The following is an 11,853-nucleotide window of genomic DNA, read 5'->3' as shown; positions in this document are numbered from 1 at the left end:
TTAGTTTAATTGTAGAACAAAACATTTAATTTTGCAGAAACTATCGAATATTCCCTCTCCCACAAGGTGCTAGATCTAGCCCCCACAAATCCTAACACACACACACACACACACACACAAACACACGGCAGGTTGCTTTTGACAATTTATTAACAAAATGATAAAATAAATAAATACAAATTGATCAAATGCTCCTAATATCAACTTCTTCCCATGTTCCCTACAGTATTTTCTAAACACTGCATACAAATTATTCATCACAGAAATTGGCTCAATACAGGAGAGGTAAGAAACCCAACGGACCACTCAATGTCAGGCGAACAAACGAAAAATATCTGTAACAGAAGAGAAGTCAAATACACACTTTTAAAATTATGAAAAAATACAAACAATTTTTTACAAATATTCAGTTGTGTAATTAACAATTTACACATAATTCAGCACACCAGGTGAACCTTTGTTTATTTGTATCGCTACAATGCATCATCTTTCACCAAATGGAAGCTTCTTTTTTTTGACACTTTTTTGCACTCTTAAAAAAGAAACTCCTCCAATTGAATTTACAGTGGATGAGGTAAGAAGCTCAAGGTGTTACAACAGGGAAGTCACAACATATGAATGATGAGTATTATGGATGATGAAATGTACCAACAATACTAGAAGGCCACGATCATGACTTGGTATATCATAAGAACAAAAAAATCCAGACTATATTAAAAAAGCCATTGACAGAATATAATGCACTTGTGAGAATGTACAAGTGAGCTACTCTACAGGATCGTTCTGTGAAGTTTCACTCTGGAATGAACGGGAAATGTAATTTTTATGCGTAAAAGAAACCCTTTCACTTTTCAACCCTCTAGCCCAACAACGTACATTTCATTTTGTGTGTCTCCGCTGCTAACTGCCTTTTCCTTCACATCCGTGAACTTGCACGCTATACTGAAGCAGAAATTAACATAGCCTCACTATGAACTGATATGTATCAAATGCATAATGGCTTCCAAATATAAATGCACATTTGCAATATTCTTTGGGTATATTGGTTTAAGAGCTCAAGTACTTTAACTGAATGGTTTTTTTCTGCTTTTTTTAATTTTATTTTTTTACACGACAATGCACTCAACAATTTTAGACAAGACCATTTTAGACCACTTCAAACTATCCCCACCCCATGTCCCGAACAATAACATTCAGCATGGTGCATTTAGCGAAGGCAAACATTTGATAGAAAATGGTCCTTGAGAAGAATGAGCCAAAAGACACTGCACTTTCATTACATCTTATATGATGTTTTTTCCTCAATGACAGACTTCACAGTTCATGGCATTGAAATCCTCTGCCATTGGAGAATTCCAAATATAACACACTATTGCCAGAGATGCCACATCAAATGGTGTTGAAAAAAAACTTCAATTTTCTTATTTTGAGATGCCTACTGTTTACTATAGTTATGGCATGTTGCCAGAATGTAAAATGAAAAGTGACTAATTTCACAACCTTTAGAAAATAAAACAAGACGGTTAATGCATATTAAAAAAGTTTGACAAACATTTGTATAAAAAAAAAAAAACTTGCATAAGAAGGCATGCTTTCTGTTGGACTGATGGTGCTAAGGGGGTTTAAGAAGTTTATCCAATCAGGGTGCTGTTTTGTTTGAATGCACACAGGCCAAGGCTCAATTCATAATGACCTAATTTGATGAAACTTACTGCACGACAAATACAAAAGAATGGGTGAGAAAAGAAAAAGCTGCACAAGGAGGGAACAAAAAGAGGACAAGTAATGATCACTGGCACTGTACTTACGGAGTTTTAATGCTGACAAGACTAGAATGCCTCTAGAATCTCAACAATAGGGAGGTCAATTCAGGGTAAGAAGATATCTGGATTATTTCTATTTCATATTATATACACATCACATCTTTTGGGGTGGACGGGACCGTAAAAAAATAATACTGGGTGGGAATTCAACCAAAAAGTGCATCACAACAAAACATACCATTCTAACAGTCACACATATTCAATTTCTTATACAAGAGCGTGTAAAGAATCCTCCATAAATATTGTACCAGTGCCTGTGACACTTGAACAAACTACTGAGTGGTGTACATTATGAACAAACCACAGATTTGCCCATGTTTTACAGGAATGACCCATTACATATATTTCAAAATGAATTGAATTCACCTGAAGAGATAACAAAAAATAAAACACATTTAAGGCAGCTGCTATACAGACTACTTGTGAGAAAAAAAACTTAAAGTCCAAAGTTTTATAAAAAAAAAAAATTCATTATGCAGATTCAAATTGTGCTCTATAATTCAGATGCATATGTTTGCTGAAGATTCAGAGTTTTGTGGGCGGATATGAAATCACATGGGGATAACATAGGACAAGAGCTAGACCTGTGTGTTTGTGTGTAGTAAGGTAAAAATACAAGCCACAGTGCAAGTCAAGAGACAAAATATGCTGTTGGAAGAAAGGCACTCGAGGTACCGAAAAAGGGGAAAGGTCAAGTGTCTCTGTAAAATAAGTTCAGGCTTAACAAAGACAAAAACATATGAATGTGAAATGGATGTCTGAATACTTTGTTCTATTCAAGGGACACCGTATGAAAAATGTTTGACACCCAGCCAATTTATGCAGTGTTTCCGTGGTGAAGATATATCCTTACGAGTACTGTGAGACTCAGAAGGCAAAGAACCCTTTTTTATTCATCTATGAGAAAGTACAAGACAAGAAAGTATAGCCATTGCACTTGATTGCATCTCTTGGTCAAACTCTTCCTCTCTGATGTGTTTTTAAAAAACTGGAAAAAAATAGACTTGTATTTTAATTGACTCAGCATTTATACATTTTTTTTTAAAAACATAGCTACGAAAGAAAAATTGCAATGTTGAGAATTCGGTCCCTTGAAATGTAGAATTTCTGGAATTTAAAGTCCCTGTTTTCAACACAGAAAACATTCTCCAAAGACATGTCGATTGGTCATGGATTGACGTCAACATGATATGTATGTTGCCGACTGTGCACTCTGCAATGCGCAACAGTATAGCATAAAAAAAAATACAAAAATTGAGACCTGACACATGCTCTAACAATAAATATCACCAGTCTCCTGAATGGTCCCAACTCCAAAAGTTGCTGAACAATTCAGGAACAACTTGGTCAAAAACAAGTGGGGGAAAAAAAAAAACAGGGTACTGGCCCCACAAATTATAAAACATTGGACAGATATGTTGATGGCGCATTAAAAAACAAATACCAGTGGAAGCACAAATCTATTGAGTATTTAGGGATAGGTTCGTTGGTCAGTTCTGTTATCCAAGCATGTTTCATGGGTAGGAAAGCAAGACAATTTCTGCTGCACAAGGCCTCAGTCTCACCTTCAAAGATAAGTTGGGTAATACAAAAATATTGGCAAATTGGGGATAAATTACATGACAACAAACAAAATGCATACTGTTATGTTCTATATGTAACATACAAAAACGTTTTTCAGCACACATTTGTTATGCAGAAGCTTGTGCTTTAATCTCAGGATTTGTGTTTTTTTCCTTACCACCACCAAAGTGGGCTGATGCAACACTCCATTTTCCAGGAAATAAATATATTTTGATGAGATTGTTGAATAAGCACTCATGCTTATTTACCAGGTATTGCCAATTGCTGAGATGGTATTGAATATTCCATTTTTTCCTTGATCTTTCCATACAGTTAGTGGACATGTCCCTGCTATATTTGGATACAATAGCATTTTGGCAGTTCAGAATTAAAACAAAAACATACATTTCATAATATGCAAAGGTCACCTCTTTTAAAAGATAATTACTTGCATAAACTATGCCAGTTAAACACATTTAATAACAAACAACTGTTTAATGAAACAGAAATGCACTTATTTTTTAAGACTAGGAAGACCTGAATATCTTTTCCTATAAAAAGAAGAAACACACCCCAGATAGATATTTTTGTGTGTTTGTTTTTGACATTGCAACATTATTGCAATTTAACATTTAGTGCTCACAGTTGACACTGACTCACGAAAGAAACTCAAATCACTGCACTGGACCTACACCATTTGAAAACTTTAAGCTACCATGTGTGATCTGACTCCACTGTCTCTTGAGATGACCGTCTGTGTTACCTGGGTCTTCCTCAGCAAGGCCCTGGTCAGCAAGCTCTATAAGCAGTCTGCCTCATACTTCAAAAGCAGGTGGACGTTGCTTTTGTTTTGCCTGAGGTGTTGTGTAAATGGGTCAATAGTTATTGGTCATGTACGGTTGAGAATGGGGAAAAGGGAGGAAGGTATTGGGATAACTGAAGGCTCTCTTCTTTTACATGTTTGATTTTCAATGACACTCAACTGGCGCCTCAATGTTTCCCACTTAAATACTGATGCTTTAGAATTTTTCAAAGCCCTGTCCTCAGCTGTTTTGCCAATCTTTTGGTTTGATGTTTCTCTCAGTTAATGCCAGAGAAACACGTTCTCGGTGCAGCAGTCTTTGGACATCTCTAACCTGCCTCCCCAGGAACAAAAGACAACCTAAAAAAAACAGCCCCCACGAGAGTTCTGAGGGCAGCTGTTGCAGGCACACAATGGTGTGATGTTATAAATTATCTTACTTTTAGCATTACTACTATTCTTTCTATCCTTAATTGGCATGACACTGGTACACAAACCACCCTTTCACCCATGCTTGGGGTATAATAGCCTACAGCATCCAAGAGCAATCTCAGACTCGGGCTGTAGATTTACTATTGACACAGTCTGACAATACATTGAAAACAAGTAACATTTATATAGATTGGCAACGTCGGGCACCTTTCAAAGCTGAAAGCAAAAGTCATTTTTTAATGTGGGGGTGGGGCCGATCTAAGAGAGCGTTACTCTTTATTGTCCAAACTGTCGAGAAGAGCTGGCAAAGATTTCTGGGAAGGTTCTGAGGTTTTGCTGTTGTTGGTGCTGCTGCCATCATCGTTTGTGTTCTCTTCCTGTTCCTCTTCTACCACCTGCTCTGTGTTGTTAGTGGTGGTGACCTTGTTCTCATGGTTGGTGTTTGTGTTGCTAGTACAGCTCTCGTCCTTGTTAGTACAGCTCTCATCAGTACACACAAGGTCAGTGGTGCCATTGGTCGTGACCCCAGTAGAGTCCTCTGCACTGACCACTGCTGTGGTTTTCGTCTCGGCCTCAGTCACTTCCTCAGCGGAGTTGACCTCAGCTACGGGTTCAACACGGCTGTCCACTGTAGCAACGGTGCTGACCCCGGCAACAGGCTCAGCGCTAACTCCTGCTACCGTCTTGATGGTAACATCAGCTACAACCTCCTCCTTTCTGGCTTCAACATCGCTGCTGTCCTGTGCTGTGACCTTAGCCTTCACCCCATACACAGACTGGATATTGACTTCTGCTACAGCCTCTGTGTTGACTGTGTCCACAGCATTTTCAATTGGGACAATTGCATCCTTGGCCCTCGTAATGTTCTTTGTAACATCTTCTGTGATGTCACCTGTACCCTCGGTCTCCATGGTTTGACTGAAACTGAAAGCCTGAATGAGGCGGACCAGGTGTTTGACCTTCTCCAACGAAACTTGCATTTCTTTCTGTCGAGACAGGATGATGTTTTTGGTCTCCATGCATTTCTATTTAGAGGGGAGGAAACAAGGTTAAATAATAATAAATGAACACACTTAAATGAATCCAATAAAGTCACTTATAAAAAGAACAGTTTCAAAATACTCTATATTGAGACCATTATTTTACATCACTGCACCTTATCTTGTGTCAAATGGATTCTTCATTTGCTTACAGAAATATTTTGCTGTCAGATTAAGATTCCCCAAAACTAGTCATAGCTTTATCTTTTATCATGTTTGTTCCTGACAGATCCACATTCGCTTGCTAACAAGCGAGATAGCAAGCTAGCTTAGTCTCCATTGTGGTCAATTACTGAACTGTAACTATATTACTACTAGTGCAGTTATTATAAATGCTATTTTTAATTTTTTTTAATCAGCTACAGTATTAGTATAGCTACTTAAATACAAACTGTAGGACTTTAGCCAAATGCTACCTAATTGGCTATGTAGCTAGAAAGCTTTGCTAACAGTGTGCATTTTTTTTAAATGCAGTTCTATTTCAATTTAATTTAACGTCAGCCATCAGTATCTCTGGGCATTCTTTCTTTTTTTAAGCCAAGAGAGCATCAGACAGGGATGCAAACTGGTGAGGTCCAAAAAAAGGTGAATGTTTTTTCGCATGGAAACAAGTGAAAAATCAGTGTTAACTGCAAGAAAATGTGGCAATTTTTAAAAGTGGGGTTGTCACAATACCAACATTTTACTATCGTTTTCATGACAGGTCAAGTATCGCGATACCACAGTGTCCCCCCCCCAGGACGCATGTTCCCATATTCTATATGTTCTGCACAAAAACCTGTCCCTTTTATTCACAATTCTACTCATTACAACACATTGAATTTAACTTCACACTTTTTACTCTATAATAGAAAAGGTTACTGCAGAAAATAGATGATTTGTTAATATCTAAAGGCCTACCTGTGATTGGGCAAAAGGAATGTAGTAAGGAATATAAATTGTGGCACACCTGAAAATGTCCCTATTAATTTATATAGTGGTAATGACCTCTGATATATAGTGCAAACCATCTATTTTCTGTTACAAATTATTTTTATAGATTAAAATCAGGTTTATTTGAACTATTTTCATTGTTCCTTAATCATGAGGATTCATTTGTGTATACCCCTTAAAGAGCATCCTGTGAATCCTCACTTATTCCGGTAAAATAGGTCTTTAGTTTAAAATTGTTTGGGCTAGAGACAACCGGTTTTCTGCATTGTAGAGGTGCAACCATAGGCACAAAACCATGCTCCGTTAGTTTTTATGGCAGAGGCTGTGGTACAGTGAAAAATAACAGGCCAAGTAACATTTTACAAATTACTTCGCTCGTGATGTACGCCCCCTAAAATGATACATATAAAACAGTCTGAGCATTCAATGTATTATCTGAGCGCACTGGTGCTCCCAAGTCAAAATTCCATGTGCATTCCACAGGACACATTTAGAGAAGTGTTCCAAAAAAAGACTCCAAGATTAGGAAAAGTTTTGCGGCACAGTATCTGTTAGCGCCCCTCTTTTATAGCTCAACGGGTGATACACTGCATCTGCGCACTTTGTCAGCCCTCTACACGATTCACGTGGAATACCTATTTTGGAGATCAAAACGGCAAATTTTGCCGAAAAGTGACGAGTTTGCATCTCTGATCAGAGCAATAGGGGTAGTTACGTGAAATACCTAGCTGACACTATTATTCAAGATCTGAGCCACTTCCATCTATTCCAGTATGGCCATCTGGAAACAACTCGCTTACAAAGGCGATCTGCTGTTACTATGGAGCTTACCGTTATAGAGTTGCTGAGTTGTTTGACCCCTTGTTCCAACTGCTCCCGCTCCAGTTTCAGCTCAGCACTCCACTTAATTAGCCTTTGTTTCTCCTCTTCTTTAGCTGTTAGGAAACAGAAACAACACACAGACAACAGTGAGATTTAAAAGGCCATTTGGTTGTTTGAGATGCCAGTTACAGAACTGTTCCATCTACCACCGCTTCAGCTGAATGTAGCCCAAGCACACATCTCATGTTTGTCGAGGCACAAGGTCTTTGGTGTGCTATTCCTACCTTCTTTATAGGCGATGTAGGAATGAACAATAGCCAATGTTCCCGGCCATTGAATTGCATCTTCTTTTTTCAGTATCTGGAGAGAAGAGCACAGCTTTGTTGTATTGTGAAGTCACGACATTACCTAGACATGGAAGAGAACATTTCTCTGGCCACCCTCTGGTGATGTCACGATGGACAAACAAACAAAATCAGATGGGAGTGTAAGATGCCATCATCCACTAACAAAATGAATGGGAAAGAATCACATAAAACAATATTGAATCATGTTGAAGCTTGCCGTTCCTTCTTGAACAGCCATATCTTAATGTTGTCGTTTAGGAAAAAGGCCTAGCTGATGGCAGCCTAAGGGGAAGATTACATTTCTGGATAACCTGTGGACAATTCTGTGGCCCACTTTGAAAAGGCAACCAATTTTTCAGATCTAGACCACTGAACCACTGGACTGCTGGGCAATGCCCCCCCCCTGATCAGTAGGTCGGGTGCTGCGTTTACCTGGTCTTGACATTTGGGACAGATCCACATGCCTTTAGGAATGGTTTTCAGGGGTGGGTCCAGGCAGTCCAGGTGATAGACACGTGAGCATGTGTCACACATGAGCAACTGGCCACTGCGTCTGCACACAGTGCAGAAATCCTCATGGATGTCTCCCTGTCAGGAAGAATTGCACCAATCAGTTCCACTGCCCGTCTAGGCCTGACCAATCAGGTGTGCAGAGGCAGGGCAGAGGGGAGGGGCCATGTTTGTTGATTTGAGGATTATCAAATTATATTAGGGTCTTTGTGGCGTTTAAAGAAAACACTTAAAAAGTGGCTGAAGACGGCTTATGTGGCATGGAGACACGTCAGATTTATTCTAGTATCAAAATGGACTACAAAGTGTTAGATCATTCGTGTCATAAATTTAGTCTCAGAGATTTGCGAGATAATGAGGAAAAAAGGGTATGTCAAGGAATGAATGGTATGTAACAGTTTTCGTTGGGTTGCGTTTATTTAAATCCTGCCAACATGCCCACAGCATCCAGAGTACTCGTACATTTGGAGCACAACTGCAAGAGACCCGATTGTAATGCCCAACACGCACTGACCATGCTACATTTTGGTTTGGATATCCCTATGGTGCTAGTCAGTCAAATTGGACAATCCGAAACATTTCATTAGCTCCAAATTTAAATGGATAAAGAAACCAACTATGAATTGGAGAGCCCAACCGATAGATCAGTTGACCGATATTTACCTTTCATGGATGTATTTGTGTCGGCATTTAATCTACAGAAAAGGTCCGATATAAGATGAAGAAAAAAAGCGTCCTTCATAGGAGACTTTTTTGGTGCCTGAACAGGGTGTTCTTTACATGGCTATAAGCCAATCTTGCTTTGGCTGGACACTATCACCCAATGCAACTATACCAGTCGGAGAGGAGAGTGAACCACTGTGAACGAACTGTTACTGCTTATACGGTGAGTGCAGAGTAGATAGAAGCTTGCCAGCTCAATAAAGTGTCAAATGCGCACTGGTCACAAACTGTTACGTGAAGTGTTGTGACAAACAATGGATGCTATGCCCAAACATAAATAGAGTGCCGTGCTAGGAACATTCAACTGTGGTAACGTTAACATTACAGTCCTTTAGTGAAGCCTGCGAAATCTGGTGGGTTATATTTGCTTTTTGCGAAGGGTATTCCTCAAGCTCTGTCATTGATTTTTTTTCAGACACACAAAAACAAACATAGCAGGTTACAAAGTAATGCTTCGTAGCTACGTTTTTATGCATGGGTTGTCACATGTCAGGGACCGGTTCATATTCATGTTTCGCCACCCCCAGCTAACTACCTGCGAGAACACTTGACATAATTCACTGAGGGTTAGTGTTATCAGGAAACCTTGGGATGTCCCCACGCTAAATCCCTACCCTAACCCTGAAAGCCAATTCATGCTTGACACATTTGCGGAGCCTCCGGAGGCCAAACCGAGCTTGGTACGCCGATGCAACGCACCTCCCAAAATGTTTAACAATGTCCAGGGCTCCGCATAGCTCCGCATAGACATGGTTGGTTGACGTAAGTGGGTGTGGTACATCCTGTATAACACACAAACTCACTTCCTTGATAACAAACATGGAGAAGGTTGACGAAAGGCTATTAGAACAAGTTCACAACTAAAAAATATCTTCATGAAACTTTGTGTAGGGATTTCAACACATGAAAATTAGTTTGAACTCCTAGAGAGAGAGCGGTAAACGGGGATAGATGCGGTACAGAGGTCAATGAAATACAGACAGTGGGGGGAATAGGAGGAAGCTGGATTGGCGCATATTGAACAAATCTGATCTAACAAAGTGGATATTTGTCAAATACGTATGGTAACAGGCTCACAATGTGGTTATTAAAATCCAATTTGGATATACAGGAAGTCGGAACTTTACATACACATTAGCCAAATATATTTAAACTGAGTTTCACAATTCCTGACTTTTAATCCTAGTAAAAATTCCCTGTTTTTTATCAGTTAGGATCACCACTTTATTTTAAGAATGTGAAATGTCAGAATAATAGAGAGAATGATTAATTTCAGCTTTTATTTCTTTCTCATCACATTCCCAGTGGGTCAGAAGTTTACATACACAGAACTAGTATTTGGTAGCATTGCCTTTAAATTGTTTAACTTGGGTCAAACGTTACGAGTAGCCTTCCACAAGCTTCCCACAATAAGTTGGGTGAATTTTGGCTCATTCCTCCTGGCAAAGCTGGTGTAACTGAGTCAGGTTTGTAGGCCTCCTTGCTCGCACACGCTTTTTCAGTTCTGCCCACAAATTTTCCATGGGATTGAGGTCAGGGATTTGAGATGGCCACTCCAATACATTGACTTTTTTGTCCTTAAGCCATTTTGCTACAACTTTGGAAGTATGCTTGTGGTCATTGTTCATTTGGAAGACCCATTTACGACCAAGCTTTAACTTTTTCGTGAAGTGCACCAGTCCCTCCTGCAGCAAAACACCCCCACAACATGATGCTGCCACCCCCGTGCTTGTGTTCTTCGGCTTGCAAGCCTCCCCCGTTTTCCTCCAAACATAACGATGGTCATTATGGCCAAACAGTTCTATTTTGGGTTCATTAGACCAGAGGACATTTCTCCAAAAAGTACAATCTTTATCCCCATGTGCAGTTGCAAACCGTAGTCTGGCTTTTTATTGGCAGTTTTGGAAGCAGTGGTTTCTTCCATGCTGAGCGGCCTTTCAGGTTATGACGATATACGACTCGTTTTACTGTAGATATAGATACTTTTGTATCGGTTTCCTCCAGCATCTTCACAAGGTCCTTTGCTGTGGTTCTGGGATTGATTTGCACTTTTCGCACCAAAGTATGTTCATCTCTAGGAGACAGAACACGTCTCCTTCCTGAGTGGTATGACGGCTGCGTAGTCCCATGGTGTTTATACTTGCTTACTATTGTTTGTACAGATATGAACGTGGTAACTTCAGGCGTTTGGAAATTGCTCCCAAGGATAACCCAGACTTGTGGAGGTGTACAATTTTTTTTTCTGAAGTCTTGGCTGATTTCTTTTGATTTTCTCATGACGTCAAGCAAAGAGGCACTGCGTTTGAAGGTAGGCCTTGAAATACATCCACAGGTACACCTCAAAATGACTCAAATTATGGCAATTAGCCTATCAGAAGCTTCTAAAGCCATGACATAATTTTCTGGAATTTTCCAAGCTGTTTAAAGGCACAGTCAACTTAGTGTATGTAAACTTCTGACCCACTGGAATTGTGATACAGTGAATTATAATTGGAATAATCTGTCTGTAAACGATTGTTGGAAAAATTACTTGTGTCATGCCCTAACAGACTTGCCAAAACTATAGTTTGTTAACAAGAAATTTGTGGAGTGGTTGAAAAACGAGTTAATGACTCCAACCTAAGTGTATGTAAACTTCCGACTTCAACTGTACTTGGCTGTTTTTGCTGCATAACATTTAGAAGTCGTCCCTTTTCAGGTTTAGAAAAAGGAACCGCTAAATGCTAACTCCCATTCGTATAAGATGGTAGCATAGCTAGCATACATAAATTGGTGGTAGTTTAACTGTAATGCAGATGATTGATGACATGAACATGTATTGGGGTTGACATCCATACAAGCATTATGCTCAGATTTTT

At 39.4% G+C, this 11,853-nt stretch overlaps 1 protein-coding gene across 3 annotated transcripts in view; it reads right to left on the bottom strand.

The window, feature by feature from the left end:
• Positions 1-445: 445 nt before the first annotated feature.
• The window catches only part of phf21ab (PHD finger protein 21Ab), a 73,651-nt gene continuing 62,243 nt past the window's right edge, over positions 446-11,853 (bottom strand). For all 3 annotated transcript variants that reach the window (XM_020455763.2, XM_020455762.2, XM_020455761.2), the window contains 4 exons: positions 8,195-8,350; positions 7,700-7,775; positions 7,425-7,528; positions 446-5,645 (listed from right to left, as the gene is read on the bottom strand). In XM_020455763.2, the coding sequence (XP_020311352.1) occupies positions 4,890-5,645; positions 7,425-7,528; positions 7,700-7,775; positions 8,195-8,350 (1,092 nt within the window). In that variant the 3' untranslated portion in view covers positions 446-4,889. The remainder of the gene's footprint in view (positions 5,646-7,424; positions 7,529-7,699; positions 7,776-8,194; positions 8,351-11,853) is intronic.

This window comes from Oncorhynchus kisutch, linkage group LG22 (assembly GCF_002021735.2).
Source record: "Oncorhynchus kisutch isolate 150728-3 linkage group LG22, Okis_V2, whole genome shotgun sequence".
Lineage (NCBI taxonomy): Eukaryota > Metazoa > Chordata > Actinopteri > Salmoniformes > Salmonidae > Oncorhynchus > Oncorhynchus kisutch.
This window is presented reverse-complemented; position numbering and strand designations above follow the sequence as displayed.